The sequence below is a fragment of the Primulina tabacum genome, chromosome 13 (assembly GCF_025594145.1).
Source record: "Primulina tabacum isolate GXHZ01 chromosome 13, ASM2559414v2, whole genome shotgun sequence".
NCBI classification, from domain to species: domain Eukaryota; kingdom Viridiplantae; phylum Streptophyta; class Magnoliopsida; order Lamiales; family Gesneriaceae; genus Primulina; species Primulina tabacum.
The window spans coordinates 31980243-32003290 of record NC_134562.1 but is presented as its reverse complement, the minus strand read 5'-3'; the positions used below and the strand labels follow the sequence as shown (position 1 = coordinate 32003290).

The following is a 23048-nucleotide window of genomic DNA, read 5'->3' as shown; positions in this document are numbered from 1 at the left end:
AATTGTTAGAGTAGATGTCCTGCAAGCCAATGGTTGGCTAGGGAATTTATTGACTCAAGTGAAATAAACAATCTTTATTTTAATATAATTTAACTTTTTATGGTCTTGTTATACTTTATCTGTATACCCATGCAAACAGCATAGATAAAGTCCTTGATTATGCTTTAATACAAATGAATCGTAATTTGATGTTGAAACTCATTTGTAAACACTGCATATTCTAAATTCGTTCCTAGTCGATTCAGCCGCCTAAAACATGGATAAAGGTCGCTTGAGCTCGAGACTAGTATCTGTGATGTTGTGTACTGCGTTTCTTGGTAAGGGCATAGAGATGTCCAAACATACAGATGGGTAGTCATATGATGATTATACCGAACAACCCTCCCTCGGACTTTCCAAGTGGTTATCATTCATCGAGAGGATAAGTCCGTGGTTATGATTGTACACCATTAGTCCTTACAACCCGGAACAACACTGAGGCTCTATATGCTAGGGCTGTGCTTTGACTCGTTTATCGACTCCAGGAGAGTCATCAGGTGGCGAGGTTGGGTATAGTTGCGACACATATAGGAGCCAGTGCATGTAGTCGGGGATTCACCGCTCACCTACGGGTGTGGATATCCTATGTGATCTGATGAAATAATAGTGCATGGAATCTCTGGCCAGAGTACGAGATGTACGTTGGAGAAGGAGTTCTTCAAATAGTACACGCGATGCCACTATTATAGTTATCACATAGTTATCGAATTAATATGCAACCCTCGATGAACCAATGGTTGCAGATTCGATCGGGATATATGAGATAAAGGGACTGTACTGTACGTTAATCATAATCGACTGGTTCTTGCAGGCACTATCAGTGATACCTAGGGGATCATGGGGCGATGCTACTAGACGCTCTTACCATGATCTGATGGGTGCAATCAGAAATGAGTTCTGACATTCTTAATCAAGGTGTTGATGAAAAGAATGGGGCTAACTAGGGTAAGCCCGAATAAGAATAAATATTATTCTGAATCACAAAGAGTGTGAACCCACGGCTAGCTGTATCCCTGAACCATTGAGGGTCACACAAGCACTGGATCGTTTGTTCTCGTTGAGAAAATAAATTCAAGGAGTTGAATTTATATTATGATATAGTAAATTCAAGGAGTTGAATTTATGATAATTAAATTTTGAGAAAATAAATTCAATGAGTTGAATTTCTGAGATAGTAAATTCAAGAAGTTGAATTTATGAAATTTGGAGAGAATAAATTCAAGTAGTTGAATTTATAAAATTTGAAGATTTAATTTATTAAACTCAAAAGTTGAGTTTATTAAATATTAAATTTTGGAGGTGGTAAATTCAAGGAGTTGAATTTGTAATATTAAATTCAAATGTTGAATTTATAATGTATTTAATTTATTAAGCTCAAAGGTTGAGTTTATTAAATAATAAATTAAATATGGTGGGTAATATGTTTAATTGGCTTGTAGGAGTACAAGTCCAATATATTAAATAATTAAAGTTTAATGGACTTTGATTAATTAATTAAACTAGTTGGACTAGTTCAATTAATTAAACAAGCTCATTAATGTTAATTAAATGGGTCCAATTATTTTATTATGGTAATTAGGCCATAGATATTTTATTTAAATGGGAGACCTAAAAACCTAGCCTCCATCGAGATTGCATTTGATAAGGCATGATTTTTGAATCTTAAATTTACTTAAATAATTGGATTAATTAAGTAAATAATGGATTAGAAAGATAATTAGAATTTATGATTCTAATGGCATGCAATTTTGATAAAGTTTGTTCGATGATTTTGAATAGAATTCAATGCAATACTTTCGGATCTTCGAAGCTTTTAAAAAGGCAGGAGAAAGTCTCCAAAATTCTCTGGGCAATATTCTTGTTCTCAAAAGGGTTTTGAACCAAATTGTGTTTTATCTCTACGAAAAATATTTTCTAATTTTCTAGTGCAAATTAGAAGAGGAACAAATAATCCGGTCGTGGACCTAATTCGAAGATCGAAGAAAGTTCGTAGGAAAGCAAAACATATTTTGATTGTCAAAATAAATAAAAAATTTTAAAACTTCCGCTGCGTTTGGGCGTGTAGAAAACCTAGATCCAACATGAATAAATCATCAATCTTCATGGTGCTCTTGCATCAGTTTCGTTGCATTGTATTCGTGATCACGATAGACGGATTTTGCGAGTATATGGATCAACCTAGATTTATGATATGATTGTGAAGGGGTATGTTTGCTGGGCATCGTATTCCCTTGATTGCGTATTTGCTAGGCCTTGCATTATCTGTGCGGGAGTATTAGCTAGGCATTGCTTCTGAAGTCCCTCAGTGTCCCCGATTCTCAAGCCTGAGCCTTTCGTATGAATGATTTTGGCCTGTTTCTGTATTTTTCCATTTGAATATAGAAAATCATATTGAGCTCTTTTGGGATTCGTCCCTCCTCCCCATATAAAAGAACGCGAGTTTCGAGTAGAGATTGTGTCACGGATATACAACCGTGAGACGAGTTGACCCGATTCATAAATATCATGAAAATTAAAATTTTTAACATAAAAAGTAATATTTTCACAAGTTATGTCAGATCGGATATATATCTCACAAAATTGATTTTTAATATCGTTTCTTATGAGTTTTATGTTCGAATACAAAGCAGTTGAAATGGTTACCGAGTCGAATGATAATTATAAGGAAAAAATGATTTGAGAATCCGAAACTGTTATCTATTTATGTATACTAAACAATTTATGTATACTAAGTAAATCTCGAGGAATAGACGTCACAAATTTATATTTTTTATTTACAATAAAAAAATAATAATATTTGAACATAAAAATAAGATAAATTTTTTTGAGGAAATCAGATCATAGACTTTTTCAAAAATTGACTCGACATGTTCTCTCAGTTTTTGAAATGTCCGAGATAAGGCAATGGACCGGTAATTCGTTCATTATTTGTATAATTGACCCACACACACTTGCTGATTCATTTTCAGCTCACTCTCACCAAACTTCCCTAAATTCTGCCCCCGTCATAAATCTTCGCCCAAACAAAATATTCCTCATTTTTATTTTTCACTTTTGATTTTCGCTTTTAGCGATCAATTTCAGCAGGGAAGCAAACGAAGTTATGATGAAATCAGGCATTTACGCAGCCTCTGTCGTTGCTGCTTCTGCAACCGCCATCTCCACTTCTTCCTGCAAAATTCACCTTCCTCGTGAGGTAGCTGGATTTTTAGTTGTATTTTCGCACGAATTTTCAGGATGCACATATTTATTTCGAAAGAAAACATGGGTTCTGTCCGGTAACCCGCAGTTCATTTACATTGGAGGAATAAATTGGTTTTCGAAGTGTTTTTTTTAAGTATTATCTAATGGGTTTCGTCGATCTTAATTAATGTCTTGTTAATTGCCAAGTAGTTTCGAGCTATACTGAGATTTGGATTTAAATGGGCTTCATAACTTCTATTAATCCTTAGGATCGTTTCCAAAAAATGAGAATTAACTAGAATTCAGCAACGCTGGGCGGACGCCCAGATTTGATGGGGGTGGAGAATTGTGATTCATGGAGACTCTGGTCGCTGCTCACAGAAGTGTTATTTCTTAAATAGGAGTAGTAAACGTAAAACTTTATCTAATTTATTGTGTGACTCGTCGGTAGAAAACAAATTGTGATGATATTGACAAATTATTAAGTATTATGTAACTGTTTTTATCAAAAAAATATAAATTTCCGTGTATGCTTATGACTAATCTTTTTTCCTCTGCAGCTCCAACGCAAGCTCTCCTTTCATTCTTCTCTGAGGCTTTCCCCTCCCCCACTTTCATCCATATTTATGAAACCCTTAAAACCCCAGCAGCCCAATTTTCGCTCCAACCAGATTCAATCCCTTTTCACAGGAATAGTTGAAGAAATTGGAAAAGTTGAGCAACTGGGTTTTGACAACAACAACAGCTTTACGATGAAGATCCTGGCAAAAACCATTCTTGAGGATGTCCACTTGGGAGACAGCATCTCAGTCAATGGCACTTGCTTGACTGTTACAGAATTCGACACCGTGTCATCTGAATTCTCGGTCGGATTGTCCCCGGAAACGTTAAGAAAGACTTCTTTGGGTGAATTGGAAAGTGGGTCTTTGGTAAATCTTGAGAGGGCTCTGAGTCCTAGTAGCAGAATGGGGGGTCATTTTGTGCAGGGACACGTAGATGGTACCGGGGAAATCGTGGAAAAGGTGGCGGAAGGGGACTCTTTGTGGGTGAAAGTGAAGGTTACAAATGAGTTGTTGAAGTACATTGTGCCTAAGGGATTCATTGCTGTAGATGGGACTAGCTTGACTGTGGTTGATGTGTTCGATAATGAAGGTTGCTTCAATTTCATGCTTGTGGCATACACTCAACAGAAAGTTGTGATCCCTTTGAAGGAAGTTGGTCAGAAGGTGAATTTGGAGGTGGATATATTGGGGAAATATGTTGAGAGGCTACTCAGTAGCGGGTTTGTTGATTCTATTAAATCTTCATAAGTTACAAGGTAAACGCATTTTCGGCTATCCATGTTTCATTTGTTGATGAGATGATGTGATATCCGTGGGTTTTGATAATATTTGTTTGTCACTTATCATTAATCTTTTTGGCATGTTTGTGGGGGTACGACACATTGAAAATATTGGATGTATATTATTGAACTTTGATTTAGATTCGAGAACATATGGTGTTCACTTGAGATTGAAGTTTCAAAAAGTCATCTAGATGAAAGTGCTGGGAAAATCGTGGAAATTGTAGTGGAATGGGACTCTTCTGGTTGAAACTGAAGGTTACAACTTACAACTGAGTTGTTGAAATACATTGTGATTATTGATTAATAGTGTATGCTATCTATGCATATTTCGTGCTTAGCTTAAGAGCAGATGAAAACACTGAAACTATACTGCTTTTCTCGAGCGCACTAACAGGGATAAAATGTTACAACTGCAATCCCCTTCCCTCTTGGACATTCTGTAGAACAAGGAGTTTTAACCATTTTTATGCACACTTGCCAAAGTTTGCTAGCGTAACAGCTACTAATCTATGCCTCAAATTTTGGTATGATCACATCAGTGAAGGAGAGTTTTAGAATTTTGGAAAGCTGATGTGTTAAAATCATGTTTGTAAATGTTTGTTAGGAAGCCTTTGATGTTATTCCATTTTATAAAAGAAATAAATCAGACATTTAAAGTGAGGCCCTTGAAGGGGTAGTGTGGTAGAATTTAAATTATGAAAAAAAACGTTGGTATATAGCCAACCATATTTGGAACAAACTATTGAACAACCATATTAGTATATTAGGTGAAAATAATGACTCTCATCTTGTAATTATGCTTGAATTCACTGTCCCTAGATTTAAGAAGTGTTTAAAAAGAGTTTTGAGCCTTTAAAGAGCACCAAAGTGAGGGCTTCAGTTGCGATGTTCATCAAAGGGGGTCAGCCTTGGCTTATATTGGGCTATGTAGGCTGAGTCTGGTTGCGACTTGTGCTAACTACGCGCCTTGCTGGCTTTCAATAATGATGATCAAGTCCATACATAAGATGTGGATCCCCACTTCCATGGGGATGGTCTACAGGATTCATAACTACTCCTCTTACTACAGGACGCTTACTCAGCCAACGCTTGAATCCGACTCTACCCAAACTTTTTTGAAGTTTCATAGAAAATCGAATGGTTAGTGGGTAGCATCATCGAATTTTCTTAAATGAACTGTGGCCTGAATCTTGATAGGTAGCAATATGTAATTTAGGTTTTATTTTAAACAAAGGGTGTTTCAAAGTATGAGTTCTTGCAATGAAGACGAAGCACTGATTTATTACCAACGGTGACGGTTCTTTTAAGAACTTATTGTAATGTTTGCATAGTTAAAAAAACAATTATGGATTTTTAAATGAAATTTTGTAAATTTATAAAAAAGAAAAGTTCATAGTCATTTTTTTAAACATTAGCGCATCGTTTGTGGTTTCCATTTTACCTCTTTCTTGTTGGTATCTCCTCGATTTTATGAGAATTTGCAGTCAACGAATCCTCGACCTTTTGGACAAGTTTGCAAATTCTCAATTGTAGTGATAATTTATTAGTATATGTTAAAGTCTTAATTATTATTAAATTTATACTTCAATTTCATGATATATAATTATTTTTCCTTGATACTTAATATATTTATAATTTATAATTATTTGAATTAATAATTTACTTTACCAAAAAAATTGAATGCTCGAAATTGTATAAAATTTTAAAGTTCTAATAAACGTTAATCATTACAATGGCCCACTATTACTATTTAATTAAAATTATAAATCCACCAAATAAAGATTAGCAGGCGAATGTGAGAAAAAAATTGGAATTATCGTAGTAGATAATGAATAAATAAGAATTATTTGGTTTTATTGAGTAGATGGTGAATAAATAAAAATTGTTTGGTTTGATTGATTAAAAATTATATTTTTAATAATTAAATTAAATGGATAAAGTAAATATATTAAGTGTAATATTGTCTTCTTTGTTTCTTTTTTGAATAATTTCAAATAAATGTATGATAGGATTGGATAAAAACTAGGTTAGTAATCTTATTCTCAACCTCAATAAATTGAGAAGTCGTGATGGTGTGTAATAGACATCATCAATAATGCAATTAATAATATAAATTAGAATCTAAGTTTCTATGTATTTCTATCTTAGTGGTGAGTTTTTAACAATTGTAAAATATTTAATCAGTTGTAATTCTTCGTTGAGACGAGTCCACTTTATTTATATTTACAGTGAAAAAAATGTTTTTAATATTAAAAATAATATATTTTCATAATTCAGGTCATAAAATATGTTTTACAAAATTGATCAGTGAGACGATCTCATAAAATTTTTGTGAATATAATACAAATCAATTTGATTTATACATGTAATAAAAATATTATTTTTTTAATATAAAAAATAATATTTTTTCGACGCAGTGAAATTATTACATAGAGTTAGTTGTCTCACAAGATATTTCACTAGGAATTTATGTTAATATTTAAGCTTGGTGAACACAATTAACATGTGCGATATTCCCCTTATCGCTCTACTTATTTGAGTCGCCGTAAGAAACGATCGTATGCAAGAACGTAAAGCTTTCGGAAAAGATACATTATCCATTGAATTCCATACAGCCCACAAGTTCCAGATAACAAGGAAAATTCTCCCGATTTCCAGTTCCTGCTCCACAGTAGTGTAGGCATGGCGGTAGCCGCCTCCCAGTTAACAATCTTGGCTCCAAAACTTCGGCCCTTCCGAGCTTTAAAACCCACCGCTTCAGCCTCTACCGTAACTAACTTGAAGAAGCAAGTAATGGGATTCGCCGCCGGGCTGTTGGCTGCTACCACCCCTTTGGAGGCTGATGCCACCAGGATTCAGTACTTCGCCACTGTTTCTGAGCCTTCTTGTGAGCTCAATTTCGTGCGTTCCGGGCTCGGTTACTGCGATGTGGCTGTTGGGTCCGGAGAGGAGGTTCCTTTTGCGGAGCTTATTAATGTGAGTTAGTTTTCATCATGTCATTCTCTGGATTGTTACATACTGACACAGAGGAAAGTCCTAATGAGTTCCATGATTGTATTATAATGAACAAAGCAGAGCATTTTAGTTAATGGTGATTGTTTGATGACTAATTTTTACATGCCTCTTTCGAGTGTCGTTGGTTTCAACATATCTTCCCCAGATAAAAAAAAAAAACCAGTCAGAGACTGGAACTGGATTAACAAGTAAGGCAAAACTGGATGTGGTGGACAGATGAATGGAAAAATGCTTATTATGTTATATGTACCTTACCTGGTTAGAATGTTATTTGAAAATTTTGCCATTAAGTTGCTAACTTGTTTATATATATATATATATATATATATATATATATTTTGGCTTATGCAGATCCACTACACTGCAAGATTTGCAGATGATATAGTATTTGACAGTACTTATAAACGTGGCAGACCCCTTACTATGCGTCTTGGCATGGGCAAGGTGATTTTTGCTTTCTCACTATTGTTTTATTTGCAATTGATGTACCGACTTGTATGAATCGTTATGCGAAAAACAATATGGAGTAGGTGAGAAGAGCAGATCAGATGTAGAAATGTTAGTTCAAGAGATTTGATCCACTGTTTATCTTCATACATTTTAAATTCTTTGAGTTATTCACGAGTACAAGAGAGGAAGATGATCTAGAGCACAAGTTGGAGGTCATGAAACTTCAAAACAATATAGAAGTTATATTTTAGGTCGAGTTATATCGACAAGCTTACGGACTATGTCATGTTTCCAAGTCTCGACAGTTGTTTTGGTGCGTAACAAGTGTTGAACTGAGCTTGGGTCTAACTTTTTCTGATCGATTAAATGTGCTCATCATTACTGATATGATACCCCCTTCATGAAATAATTTCACTATGTCAAATCCAATTTCAAATCAGGATAGAGGACGGTATGAGTCCGCACAGTAGAAAGTAATTAGAGGCTAGGTTAACTCTTGTGACCAAGTTTTTCAGAACTTTAGAGGTGATTCAAGTTTGCGTATAGGGGTGAAATATTGGATGATACGATGAGCTAGTTATTTTAATTGATATCTCAAAGTTTGAATTGAAAAAAATATATTATTTGCTGATTAAGATTAAGATGTGTCATTCACAAAATGAGCTATGTTGGATGCTTAAGGATGTGATAACCACCAATAGTTCTTGTATCCTTGGAAATGTGCAGAGCTATTATCTTTCTCAAAATGGATGTTGATCCTCAACAGAGATTTGTCAGTTTTTATCAGATTCATAATGGTAAAGTTGCAGCTCAAAGAGAGAAAAAATAATGATTGAGACCATGATTGACTAGCTCCAATTGAGATTGTAATATGCCTGCTTAATGCAAAGTACTACTGCATATTGATCTGATGCATGTCTTCATCAGTGTGTCATTGTTTTCTCCGTCCAGGTCATTAAAGGATTGGATCAGGGCATCTTGGGAGGTGGAGGCGTGCCGCCAATGCATGTTGGTAAGATGCTGATAGATTATAAGCCTTTCTACCAACTTCTTCAACAGGGTGTTCTATTGGATTTTCCTTTTTGGAATTTTTCACTCAGGTGGAAAACGGAAACTTTACATCCCTCCTCATTTAGCATATGGACCTGAACCAGCGGGCTGCTTTTCAGGTGCGAATAAATAGTTGTTTGTCTGCTGGAAGCATTATTTGTGTTACTGAAATGCATTTGAAGTTGGACATTAGGATAACTACTTGTTCCAAATGTTAGGATGAATAGTAATTAGCTCTCCTTGACCACAAGTTATAACTGTTTCCTTTTCAAATCACCTTAAAGACATGATTGAAGGACTTCTCTGAAATAACGTTGGCATGTGAATATTTCAAAATCCTCTCGGCACCATTTAGTGAGAAGGATAAGACTTAGCGTCTTTGTCTCATCCCTCGTTCGACTCAAATTTTTACAATAATGTGGAGTTCATAATAATTATATTATCTATATTTTCAGTTTATTTATCCCCATAGCATAGATCCTTATAATCTCATCCCATGATTCAAAACGGTGGTGCCTTTTAGGGAAACATGTTTTCATTAGATCGATATCAGAATCCTACTATCAGTTTCAATGGTCCTGGACATATTAATTGGACATGAGCATCTTGCTAAAATAACACTTGACTTGGGATTGCACACTTTGATGTTTACATATGCTCTTTCATGCATGGTAACTCAAACATAAAAAGGCACGGGTCCGCTTGTTTTTCGTTGCTGTTATCTATAATTTCTTGAGGTCTTTTGTTCATGATGCAGGGGACTGCAACATACCTGGAAATGCTACACTTGTATACAACGTCAATTTTGTCGAAATTTACAAGGGAAACCGGAAATGAAGAGCTGAAAATTTAATGTAAACACTGTAAAGGAACCTAAGCATACAATGGAGTGAGTTCCATACCGATGGATCACAGAAAAAATTTTGGTTCCCTAATATCTTATAGTGATGTTATGTACATCAATTTTTATACTCATCTCTAAGATGGCCAAACTACCTAGTAAAAATCAAACAATTATAATCCATTTTTCTGGAAGTCATTTTGTAGCAAAAAAAAAATACATTTAAGTGAAATGTATATTTTTTTCTTTTTACTAAGCTGTCAGATTTTTACTTTCAAGTTTGACACAAGAAAATAAAACTCAACATGTTAAAAAAAATTTCAAATCACATTATCCATTCACATGTATTTGACAAATTCATCTATGTTCCAGAAGACATGAATTTTCATTCATCGATTTTTAGGCAAAAACTTATGTGAGACAGTCTCACGGGTCGTATTTTGTGAGACGGATCTCTTATTTGGGTCATCCATGAAAAAATATTACTTTTTATGCCAAGAATATTACTTTTTATCGTGAATATCGGTAGGATTGACCTATCTCACAGATAAAGATTCGTGAGACCGTCTAACAAGAAACCTACTCATCAGTAAATAATGTCAATTTACTTCATCTTCTATTTTATGGGCATAATACTCACAGTAAACAATTTAAACTAATAAAAGATATTTTTTTCTAAAATTACTAATTAAATATATAATACTGATTGGGTTTTAATTACTTGCTAAACTATCATTAGCTATAGCAACTAAAACTAAAGTTTAGTTATGCTTATATTTTAGTCTCCCTGATAATTTGTAATCATATATTTGAACTAACGTGAGAAATTTTAAAGATGGACTCAAATTATAAATTTTGAGCAACTCCAAAATTAAATATAAGTAATAAAAAATTAATAATTAATTATATTAATAATGGTATACGTTGCTTTTAATTTATTACTTTATTATCTTTACCAACGATTTTGAATAAGGCAAAAACTTGTATGAGACGATCTCACGAGTTGTATTTTATGAGACGGATCTCTTATTTGGGTCATCCATGAAAAAATATTATTTTTTATGCTAAGAGTATTAATTTTATTCTGAATATTGATAGGGTTGACCCGTCTCACAGATAAAGATTCGTGAGACCGTCTCATAAGATACCTACTCTTTTAATAATTAGGAAACATTCGTTACAGTTTTATATTTCAATTATTCTTTTAATCTATTATTGTATTATCTTTACCAACAATTTTGAATAATTAAAATTGTATAAAATTAAAGTTAAAGAGTTAAATATATTCTAATAAACGTTATATTATAATCGCCAACTACTACTATTTAATATTATAAATCCATCAAACAAGGATAAAGATTAGTAAATGTTAGTGAGAAAATTTGGAAGTTATGATAGTATAATATCTCACTATTAAGATGGCCTCTTGCAAGTATCATCCCTGTTTGATCGGGGCACCAGGAGGATTCTAAATCCATGTGTCATCAATTATATTTTGGAGATGGTTATACTTGGATCGATGAATTTCAAATATATATAAATTTATTTTGCAGTTTCAGACAAGTAAGACCATAAACTTCAAATCAACTCTTGTATGTTTATATAATGTTTTATGTTAATTAGGATGTTCAAGTTCACCTAATAATAGAGACATTCGAAATTCATTCTATTTTATTATAATTAATGTGTAAATAAGTAAAGTTTGAATTTAAGATTTCATGAATTGTTTCATTATTGTTAATAATAAAACTATAATCGAAATCCGTGAATTCAGCTTTCCTACGAGGTTTATGATTTGCAGACTTTTGAACTCCCTTGTGGGAGTCTACACGTTGTTCTTTAAGTTGTTTTACGTTATATACTTTATTTTGATGTTCAGCAAAAGGAGTATGCTTTACTTGCATTTGCTTTTTTAGCTTTTTCGATCACTGAGGATTCAACTTCAATACATTGGCATAACTATTAACTTTACAATTATAATTTGTTAGTTGGCTCCATCAATTTAGTTTATGTGGCTCGAAGTTTTAAACTGAGATATCCCTTTCTAAAATCTCAACTAGAAATCGTATAATGGTTAACTGAATTATTCTACATACTGTGCATGAAACACTTGATAACCATTGAATCATAAGAACAACGGCAACCTATACATAGTTTCAAAATCCTGATTACATGATAGAGCAGGCATTTGGATTGTCGTCGCTAAAAATAGCAATGTAAGGATCCTCAAGTGCCGCGGTGGCAGTACTTGTGATGGAGTCTTGTTTCCTGACAAATCCAGGGGGTGCCTTCTTGTCATAAGCCTGGAGAGAATAGGGCTGAGCCACCAGATTATAAGGCACATATGGCCATATTTCAGCCTTCTTTCCTGTTGATTTTGCCTTCTTCAACACTTTGTTTTGCTCTACATATCCTGTTACTGTCACCTTTTGTTGTTTCCTGTCAATCTCCACCGATTTCACTCCTACATGCGCAAACGTAATTAAGTGTAAACGGGACTCGAGATGGGTTTATAGAGAGTAATTCAAGCTACAATTGTCAGTTGGAACAAAATTATCTGAATACTATCCTAGCCGCTTAAAACTGCGGACGAGGATATGTGACGATGTATAAAACATATCAAGGCAACATAAATTTCTGACAGATTATGTATGTAAAAACTGTTTTCAGTTGAGGTGTCCACAATCTGAACATTGAGATGATGAATAGTAATTAAAAGAAACGTGAAATTTGAAGGTCCTTTTGATGGCGGAGGGAATATATATGATATGGAAAAAGTGCATTACCACTTAAGGAAACCAAAGCTTTGTGGACTTTAAGCTCACAGCCATCACAGTCCATTCTGATTTTGAGATCAAATGTTTGGAACTGTTTCTTCTTACTTTTCTTGTGTTTGCTTCCATTGCTCATCAGCTCACAGATGTACTCTAGAGCCTCTGCAACACCCATTTCCTCCTCCTTTCCTTTGTAAAATGGCTTCGACAAGTTTTTCAAACTTAGAAGCTTATTTTTGAAGATGGGAGAAGGGTTATGTAATAATAATTTTGTAAGAAAGTCCCTCAGAAGGATGGTTTCCTTTCTTGTATATAAACGAAGAACAAGACAAGCTTCCAAAGCTATCCTCGTAAGTTTCCTTTAAATGGATTTTGAGTTATTTGTTTCACACAACTCGCTTCTTAGAACTTAGGAGGGTTCTTTTAGATAATCCTCTCCCCATCTATCTCATAGAGTGACAAAAGATGTAAACGAATCGAATCGAATATTAGTATAAATTTAATGCTCGAATTTGATTGAATTATTCGAGTTCTTACTCGATCCAAAGCTCGAAAATTTTAAATTAAGTTTAAGTTCGGTTTCGGCTCGAAATGTTCAAACCTATACGTGAGCTACTCGAACTATTGTTTTAACTTGAGTTCGAATACGAATCAAATATTTTTCATGAATCGACTCGATTCGTTTATGGTGATAGACCATGGTTCGAACCCGATGACAACCCCCCATCCCTTGTGGTAAAAGAAAAAGGGTCCTTTACACACAGTTGGAAATGTGGATTTTGAATCTTATGCATGTTGACAGATGCGTGTTTTTTTATAACTTAATGTGGGAGAAATGACAGAAAGTTGAAGAAAAAGTAAATAAAGTCAGATTTTAAAGCGTCACACCTGGTAACTTTTGAACCAAAACACCTTTAATAATTATTTTTAAAAAAATTCAAAATCGATCTAAATACCCCAATAATAATTTTTTTTTCTTAATCTAGAAATAAAAATCAATATCCAGTAACTAATAGGAAAAAAATGGATGTCCACTGCATAAGTAATTAATTATCTTCATCACCAATAATAGAGGGAGTTTAGTTATTTGCCATTATTGATCAAAACCCAACATGAGAGGATAGCTATACCATTCATCGTAGATCATAACAAATACACCATCAAGCAAACAAACAACAAGATCAAAACAAAAACACGACTTAGTGAACAAACAACAATTTCCGAGTAACGATATACCAACAGCAAACCAACCTTGTATCCATCAAAAGCTGTTTTAGTAAACTAACTTTCCAACAAGCTCTTGAAAGTGAGTTTTTGTACAGTTTCTTCTTTATTAAACACGTTCCACTGTGCCACATCAAGGTTACATGGGTACCAAACAAATACATCTACTTCTAGCTACAATCTGATGTTCCAAAATTTTACCTTGTTTTTTTTCAGTTACAAAATTATTTCAAAGTTCTGACTTCTGATATAAACAATTCATGAAAAGACAAAATCAGGAGGAGGATTATGTTAATGAAATTAGTACACTACCAAATAATAGATTTAGGAAAAACGACGATCTTACTGAACAACGAGAGGTCAAAACACGACGCATTTGAAGAAATGGCGAATATCAAATGCAAGGCCATTAAAAATTCAAGAAATTTGAACTATAAACAATAATGTTGATAATACATCCCAATCCAACACCTAGCACCAAATAGGCCTGGAAGAAAAAGGTGGTCAATGATAAGGGTGCGGTGCATAAAACATCACCATATTGAAAAGGCCAAAAAAATAGGAAAGTAGATCGATAGTAAAGGAGGACTAAAACAAATACAGCGAGCAGAATTTACATGTGAAACCAACAAAAAGCGTTTTATCATTTATGGTTACTTCTATGCTGCATTGATGATGTGGTGGGAGCATTAGTTCCACATATATTAACATGGAATCAGGAGTGTCACGATCCAATGCAATTTACTGCACTTTGTAAAATCGCCGAGTGTAGTGGAGAGAGAACCAGCATATATAAGGCTTTACCAGGCTCGAGTAAGGGAGAACATGCTTATGAGACATGCATCATTAGTAGTAACATCATGAACAACTTTGCCATTTGTGAGCACGAGGCTGAGGATTTAGGTGTCCTTCCAGCAAATGCAGGAGCAACAGCTTGACCCTTTGGCACGCTCTGCTGCTCCGTTGTTGGTAAGGTATTAGGAGAGTTGCCAACTGGCCCTCCATCACCATTTTTATGATCCAGACCTGGAATACGTTTAGATAGATCGTTCACAGGAGAGATCAATGCTGTTGACTTGAAGGGGGGAAATATGAACATGCAACGATTTATGGATAGTCGTAAAACAATCTTGATCGGAGACAAAATTGAGTACACTCCATTGAATCATAAAGCCATTTCTAAATCTTTGCATGGCACAAAATAGAAGCACTTAAGCACGGAGACATAGTAAAGTGATTATACTACATCAGTTCAGTTGTTTCACTTTTCAGTTTCCTTCAGCAAATAAAAAATAGAATCTAAACGTAATTGAGGTCGTGCGCCTTTGATTCCATAGTTTCAATTAACAATGTATAACGGAGACTTTACGAAGTATAGGAAGATCAGCATAGATACTTCTTAAAGGATGTCCATGCCATATTGTCCATCAAAAAACGAAAAAACAATGTTCTATACAAACTTCTAAATTTATAACAATTTTGATGAATATTGAAATTATTTCATGAAAACACATATATCTAATCAAGTAAGGCACCAGTTGCTTGTCATGTGTTTTCATGAAATAATTTCAATATCTTCTTTAAAAATGCTAATTCATATTTCTATAATTCACGAGTCAAGGAGTACACAGAATAAAGGAGAAATGATGCATGTTTTAAGAGGACTCTCAAACTTAAACCTTAAGATGCATCTCACTAGCATAAAATGAGATGAAGCACAGCTTGATTAAGATTTTGGGTGAATCTCAGTGGTCGACTTGTTTGTTTATGTCATAGGTTATGATAGTTCTTAATGTAAAGTTGCCTTGGTGGTCCCACTTACATGGTACATCATCTCAGTTTGACAGCTAGAGCACCAACTCTTAGAGCTGTTATTTTCTTTCAAATTCTTTCAAATCTATTAAAGTTGACAACTGGATCATCAACTCTTACAGCAAAGATTTCTTTCACATTCTTTCAACTCTATATTACAATAAATAAGGTCAGATATGCACATACAAACAGCTTCATGCACTACACAGATAAAAAGACCTACAGCAGCAGTGGGATATCAGTAAAATGCACCAATGACCCCATTAAACTGCATAATGTCATGCATATAAGGAACAAAATTCAAACCAGAATGGGATATAAAGAACTAACATACTCACACTTTGAACGTGACCAACCCAACATGTCCTTTTCCCTATCAAATACAATCTGATATCCGGTCATGAAGTTCTCTGCAAGAGCCAAGATGAAAATCACTTGAGAAAGATAATGAAGCCAAAGCACTGATCAATTATCAGTGTACAAATATATTCCCATATTCTTGGAAGAGAGCAGAAATTTCACTGTTGACTACAATATGTCATTGGAATGCGAGTCTGTGCTTACGCCCAAATATTCCCAAATTTCCATCTGTGGGCTGTACCGCTAAACAAAACCCAACTGCACCCTGCAGTGCGTAGAAAATAGTCAGATTTGCATCCATCATAAGTATCATCATTGAGGTATACACAAGCAAAAACATCCATCAGAGCAAACAGACACACTATTGGCTCAGTCCAATACGTAGGCATTGTCAGTCACCACATTGAGTGAAGAATTTGTAACCACATTTTCCATAATTGTCCTTTGTTATCCAAGTTTATCTCATTGTTGTGTCCTGCCTTGTACAATTAGGTTCGTAACCATAAAATTAGTGTGTTGTTCGACATCAATAAAAGAAACTTTAACAAAAATCTCTCGCTTATTTGCAGTTCAAGAACTTTTTCGTTACTCTGAACTATGAGATAAACAATCCAGATACAAATTATAGCTTCCCCAACTTTTAAGCCAGACAAGCTCATATAATCCAAAAATTATTTTGAGACTGTCCAAGTTTACCACAACTATGTATCAAAAAGAATTCTGCTATGCAAAACAATTAAGATTACAAGCAACAACCACCTGGGTACCATAGATCACAAAAACAGGACTGCTGACCACAAAACTGTTGTTTGACGAGAACTTCAGAACCAGGGACGGAATCTTGGGCACCCCATGAGAACTGTTAAAAATGAATACTCAAATTAGTTGCAAATAAGGTGATGATAGAGAGGCTCCTGTGCAAGCAAATACGTACCTGGATTTATAGCAGTATTGCCATGGATATCCTTCAAAGCTAGACCTTGAAGCATTTATTTGCCTGTCGAACTATGATTGCAACAAATAACAATATTCCAGATCAAACTGATCTATGTTCACAAAATGTAGTATAGTGTAAAGAACCTTGAAAATAAGTAACAGAAGAGAATATACCTCGTCAACAACTCTTTTATAGACTTGCATGGGAAAAAATGAGAATGAAGTTCCACTATCAACAAGCATTTCAAAGTCTGTATGCTCCAGACATGAATTCCCAATGCAGCAAGCATCCACTCCAACAACATATGTTAAGCTGAACCATGAAATAACCAGACATAAGTCCAATGTATAGGCAACACATAAGAAATCTTGAAACTATGATTATATTACAATGTTTACTTTTTTCCATCCAAAGATAGAAAAGGTGTAGTTTGTTGGCCAGCAATTCCCCTGTCCCCAAAGAATAGCCTCCCAGAATCATCTTCATTAAAACATAGAGAAAAGGAGTCTGAAACATATCCAGCTTTTGCGAGAAAACTTGGAACAGAAATTTCTCCAAGTCCCAAACCCAAAAGACCATCAGGAGCAACTCCATTCAGGTAACCACCAGTTTGTTTACTACCACATCTGAAATAAAAATAATAACATAAGCACCAAGAACATAGAACAATTCCATGAGAATATTTCTCAACAGCAGCCACAGAGAAAACGCACCCTATAATGACCGTTGCTTTTACAGATTTGCTGGATGCATTGTTATGGTCTGGCACGAGATGTAATACATCTTCCACCAGAAATCCGGAAGTTGAGGTATCATCCGAATAGTAGTTGATAGTATAAGGACATTGCTGCTTGAGATTTGGACAATTTGGTCCCAGTTCACATAACTGATGACTGCAAGAGAGGGGCTTGCTTGTGCTAGAATCAGATGGATTGTACTCATTAAGATCCTTATCCTGCATAATAGATGCCCCAAAAACCAGGGAGCACCTGCCAATCAATCATTTGGAAATAAGTAATAAACATGCTACTAATTCAACAGTACCGAGCTATTTAAGAAATGCCTGCAGTGTTAAGCTTTTATCCATTCCAAGAGGTAAAGTAAACTTTCTATAGGTTCATTGACAACTTGGGACCAAATAAAACGGGTTCCACCAAATAGAAAATCTGGTAAGTCTTTCTACAAGAAAAAGGTGTCGATAACAATCAATATTCCAGAGTTCACAGAATCATCATCAGAATGAACTTCAGTATGTAAAACCAAAGAGAAAGGAAAATCTCGGTGAACACAGCTGACAAGCTTTAATATTTGCACCCAGCTGCCAAAATAATTCGGGTGATAAACAGGAAAAAGGTAAATCTCAGTGAAGAGGATTACCAAGTTTTATATTTGCACCCAGCTGCCAAAATGATTCAGGTGATGAACACAAAAAAATAAGAATTCAAATTCTATCCTTGTACTCTTCTGAGATACAAATTAATGAAGTCTAACATAAAAGGACAATTCTAAAAATTGTACCACCATTTCGTAGGGCATAAAAACTAAATCCAACTGGTTTTCTGTGTGAGACGTGAGAGTTCTTTTTAGAATTTCAAATCATAAGAACCCATTTTAAAAAAATCATAAGAAATGGGCCTCAATAGTATGCAAAACAGTCAGTTTCATAAATGGTATTATATCGCACCTGTTTAGCCATATATCTTGTTCCATATGACTGTTAACTGTTTCAAACAAATAAAGGGGAATTCCTCCCTACCAAATGTTGATTGGGCCAAATCTAATTTGGAAAAAAAACTCACTCACCAACCCTACCTCCAAATACAATATCACGACGAGTAAATAAAGTGAGAAATAAAAGGAAAAAAGACTAAATTCAATCTAAAAAATGAGAATAAATTAATGACTAACATAATTGGAAAGAAAAATCAATTTCTTTGCCTCTTTCAGTGTTATTCACTTGCAATTTTTTATGGTCACAGTATTTAAATTTCAATATGCTTAATGCTATTAGTATTAGGAGAATTGAATATATTTATATTAAATCTTTTAAATAATAATAAATAATCAGGGTACAAATAATATCCTATTGATTGGGTATTTAACAGAAATTGGCTTAATGTAAGCTTTCATAATCTACAAATATCAGAAGAGGTGGTCTTTATTGTGATTTTGAAGAAGGGACATGTAATCGAACCAAACCTCTGGGAAAGTTTATAAAGCCATCCTCATTAGCATGATATGTTTGTCCAGATTATACATGGAAAATACAATGTTCAAGAGCCACAGAACTGAACATTCGAGCATTTGGCAAATGCTTGTATATTTCTTTACTTGCTAAAACAGAATCGCAAATGCTTGTATATTTCTTTACGTGCTAAAACAGAACCATAAACAAGGAATGCAGATGTTCATTCATGGGAAAAACACATCTTCCAAATCATCACAACAGTGACATAAAGACGGTTTGCAGATATTCGTTAATGGAAAAATATCATCTAAATCTCAGCAACAATGACCAGAAGATAAGAACAGGTTTCCTACCAGACTGCTGTAGTAACTGGCAGCTAAAGGCGCGCATTCAACACAATCACAGGGAACCCAAAATAGATCACTTCCAGCATCCAACGCCACAAGAAAAGAAACACTTGGTGTGCCTATGTCGATCCACATGTAGTGTAACCTGTTCAAGAAAATGAGGCGAAACGAAATAAATGGGGTTAAAAAATTAAAATTCCAAAATAATTGGTGCTATTTAATTGCTAACTCTGGATCATATTCCAAAAAAAAAAATATGCAGAGATAGTGTGATACTATGCATAGCTTTTGTGCGGTTGGATAAAATAATTATTGCATGGTTTTTTGCCACCGTTGATGGGCTAGGAAAATGTGGACATATAAAAACATTAAATCGTGTATTACTGCTACATGCTTTATCTCAGTGTGTAAGACAGAGCGAATTTAAAACCGAAATCACATATTTGTCTGATTTAAAAGACCATATGACACGGTACATAGCACCATATAACTTTCTCCAAAGGTCGAACAAAAAAAAATTTAAAGGCAACCAAATCTCATACCATTCAAATCATTAACAAATTTACCATTCATTATGTCAATCTAAGTTATTCCCCAAGTGCACACGTGGGACAGTGGGACCCAGGGGATAATGGATGCTACTCACAGAAAGACTCGCTGATTTAATATATGTCCAATGCACAATCAGATTTTCTTTTTTTTGTCAAAGAAGCAGCATTCAGCCATATTTAAATGCACACTTTAGGGAAGTTATAGGGTTTCATAAATTACAGGAATAATTGCTTTGGTAAGTTTTGCAAGATTATGATTCCAATGATAATTAGTTAAACGACTTTGATCGATTCACAGGGAACCTAAATTTAGGATTTGTTCATGCTATCATAAGCATGGTTATGTTTTAATCCAATGGCTAAAAGGGGCCACATTACATTTTTTCTTTTAATGCAATATGTGGACCCATGTAAAAAAATATAAATAAACTCTTGCAGTTATTGGATTAGCACTCCGGGTACTAACTATGTGGTAGCATCGAACAACCACCTAAATTTAATGAGATTAAATTTGAGAGTTTACGAGATATGCATGAGAGTTTTTTTCCCTAAAGCGTGCAGGATGCTTTTAAGGCAATTAAATTAGCTAAAATATGATCTACTACTGGACTTAGTCTTGAACATTAGTCAAGATGATACCTATATTATCTAAACTACCATACTACCCAGCTAACATTGGAATGCCACAAATAATTATTAAATTCTTCTCTCACACACACTTTTGAAGGAGAAAATTCCTTAGCTCTCTCCTGGCAGACTATGAGATAGGAAAATAAAATATTCTCAAGAAAAACATGAGAAAGAAGAAAGAGAGTATTCGCACTTCCTAATACTCCATTTGGCCAAAAGCTAAAGAAATGAGGCACGTTTTCTGCTTCTCATATCTCTCTTTGCCGTGTGCTTCAGTTGACAGAAAAAAATGTTTTCCGCAAATTTCTTCCTTAACACCTTTAGCTATATAACTCTATACACATCTTGATTCAGGAAACATCCCAAAAAGGAGATCCAAGTCTCTTTGGGTAAACTAGGATCTGTCCTCCACCCCTCGACCAGCCATTGATAAGTTATTTTGGTGCCTAGACCCTAAAAATTCATATTAGAATTGATGGTTCGCACCAATTATAGCAGCTTATCTCACAGGTCCCATATTAACGTGCTAACCACTGGTTTGTTTAAAGCAACAGTCTCACGTTTGTGGGATTAAAAGTTTAATTTCCAAATGCTGAGAACAAAACAGACCCGATAGTGGTAAAGGAAATATACCAGAAATTTGCGGCACATTAAGTTTCAAGTTGCAAATAAAACATTACCCAAAGAAACGCATCCAACTTATCCGCAGTAAAAACAGAGAAAACACGAACCATCCAAAGTCGTTTCCGAGGGGCAACGTGGCGCTGCCTTTAGTGGGGTAAAGATATTGAAACTGAGGGTTAAGCTTAAGCGTCTGCCGCTGCACATCGCTGCTCAACAACCGCCGATAATACTCTGAGCTCAGCTTCCGCGGCCAAGCGCGGCCAGCTCCACCGCCATTGACCACATCAGCTCCATTTCTAGAAATCATAACTTCCCTTGCTTCATCGGAAAACCTATGCACCAACCTCGCTGGAAATATAATCGGCTCCGACAACCCACAATGAAGACACCAAATTAGCGATAAACCGAACCAAATAAACCGAATGTCCATTCCTAAAGGAGATCGTAAAATGACCAGAAACTCTACAAGACCGAGGAAATCACGAATGTACGTATCATATGAGAGTATTTGTGACAGTGCAGTGGAAGAGCCCCACTACTTCGGAGGAGGTGATGGCAAACTTAAACTCGGAAAGGAGGTGGGTAGCGCCGGGATGGGGGCGGTAGAATTAGAAAGTTGGGTGAGTTCCGGCGACGAGTGGAGTGAGGAAGAAGATACAGAACAAAAAAGGTGACTAGCCCTCACCCTGCTTGTTTACGTGGTTAGTAAGTCGGAATTAGGGACAGTTAGTCAAATTATTTTATTCAAATATTTTTAAAAAAAATAATATTTATTTGAAAATACTCAAATATATTTTTTAAAAAATATTAAAAAATAACATTTGTCCAAAATTATTTTCTCAAATATCCCATCGAATTAAGATCCCAATTGTCACATTTTTTAATAATAATTATTATTATTATTATTAAAAAATTTAGAGTTGTGAAAGTGTCTTCTTCTTTTCTTGTATTATATTCTTTCTATTCTTTTGTGACTAAAGTTTTGAGTCCGTGTCATATTGTGTTATGAAAAACATGTAGCTAATATTTGTAGTTTATTTTGAAGTTTGTGGATAAATCTTTAAGGGAAAACTTGTGTGAGACGGTCTCACGGGTCGTATTTTGTGAGATGGATCTCTTATTTTGGTCATTCATGAAAAAGTATTACTTGTTATGCTAAGAGTGTTACTTTTTATTGGTTGATCCGTCTCAAAGATAAAGATTCGTGAAACCGTCTCACAAGAAACATACTCAATCTTTAAATCTTGTCAAGAACGTTGAAGATACTAGATTGAACAATGTTTTGTCTTATTATTATATTTTGAAGGTTTAATGATATGTTAACTGTGACGACAAAATCAGTGGGATTTGGAAAAAGAATATAAATGATAGTAATTGAATCTCATGTGAACTTTTCCCAAGTACATCATCAAAGTATAGTCCATAATTGTATGCGATCCCTTTATAAGTTGATCCCCACCCAACACCAAAGGCTATAAAACCTCACATAAGGTTCAATTGCAAGTTGTAACATAAATTCCCAAACTTACCTACATTCACTAGATTGAGGACGTTCATTACCATAACAAGGTACAAATAAGTTGTACTTCGGCACGTACAATATTAGAGAAATCGAGCATTACAAGCACAAATTGTGAATTTGAAGATGCTCGACTAACTAGAGAGTGAGCTCGTTGTT

At 34.7% G+C, this 23048-nt stretch overlaps 4 protein-coding genes across 7 annotated transcripts; 2 read left to right on the top strand and 2 right to left on the bottom strand.

Annotated features, from left to right (window-relative positions):
- Positions 1 to 2968: 2968 nt before the first annotated feature.
- LOC142522911 (riboflavin synthase-like) lies at positions 2969 to 5404 on the top strand. 3 transcript variants are annotated; one of them, XM_075626493.1, is made up of 3 exons: positions 2969 to 3235; positions 3783 to 4540; positions 5387 to 5404. In XM_075626493.1, the coding sequence occupies exons 1-2, from the start codon at positions 3143 to 3145 to the stop codon at positions 4530 to 4532; spliced, it is 843 nt and encodes a 280-aa protein (XP_075482608.1). In that variant the 5' UTR covers positions 2969 to 3142; the 3' UTR covers positions 4533 to 4540; positions 5387 to 5404. The 3 variants fall into 3 exon arrangements, with proteins under 3 accessions (XP_075482608.1, XP_075482607.1, XP_075482606.1); XM_075626492.1 differs by lacking the exon at positions 5387 to 5404 and adding an exon at positions 4706 to 4891; XM_075626491.1 differs by lacking the exon at positions 5387 to 5404 and having other exon boundaries at positions 3783 to 4704.
- A 1692-nt stretch (positions 5405 to 7096) lies between these two features.
- On the top strand, positions 7097 to 10175 carry LOC142523087 (photosynthetic NDH subunit of lumenal location 4, chloroplastic-like). 2 transcript variants are annotated; one of them, XM_075626735.1, is made up of 6 exons: positions 7097 to 7543; positions 7934 to 8026; positions 8984 to 9044; positions 9133 to 9201; positions 9840 to 9939; positions 10040 to 10175. In XM_075626735.1, exons 1-5 carry the CDS (start codon positions 7250 to 7252, stop codon positions 9917 to 9919), a joined length of 597 nt encoding a protein of 198 aa, XP_075482850.1. In that variant the 5' UTR covers positions 7097 to 7249; the 3' UTR covers positions 9920 to 9939; positions 10040 to 10175. The 2 variants fall into 2 exon arrangements, with proteins under 2 accessions (XP_075482850.1, XP_075482848.1); XM_075626733.1 differs by lacking the exon at positions 10040 to 10175 and having other exon boundaries at positions 9840 to 9985.
- A 1846-nt stretch (positions 10176 to 12021) lies between these two features.
- On the bottom strand, positions 12022 to 13117 carry LOC142522801 (heavy metal-associated isoprenylated plant protein 23-like). The gene is made up of 2 exons (XM_075626341.1): positions 12710 to 13117; positions 12022 to 12387 (listed from the first exon to the last, which is right to left on the bottom strand). The coding sequence occupies exons 1-2, from the start codon at positions 12870 to 12872 to the stop codon at positions 12092 to 12094; spliced, it is 459 nt and encodes a 152-aa protein (XP_075482456.1). The 5' UTR covers positions 12873 to 13117; the 3' UTR covers positions 12022 to 12091.
- A 1217-nt stretch (positions 13118 to 14334) lies between these two features.
- On the bottom strand, positions 14335 to 22072 carry LOC142523086 (aspartic proteinase-like protein 1). The gene is made up of 10 exons (XM_075626732.1): positions 21478 to 22072; positions 19572 to 19710; positions 17744 to 17985; positions 17429 to 17656; positions 17204 to 17342; positions 17028 to 17098; positions 16853 to 16952; positions 16298 to 16358; positions 16072 to 16143; positions 14335 to 14947 (listed from the first exon to the last, which is right to left on the bottom strand). Exons 1-10 carry the CDS (start codon positions 21798 to 21800, stop codon positions 14751 to 14753), a joined length of 1572 nt encoding a protein of 523 aa, XP_075482847.1. The 5' UTR covers positions 21801 to 22072; the 3' UTR covers positions 14335 to 14750.
- Between the last annotated feature and the right edge of the window lie 976 nt (positions 22073 to 23048).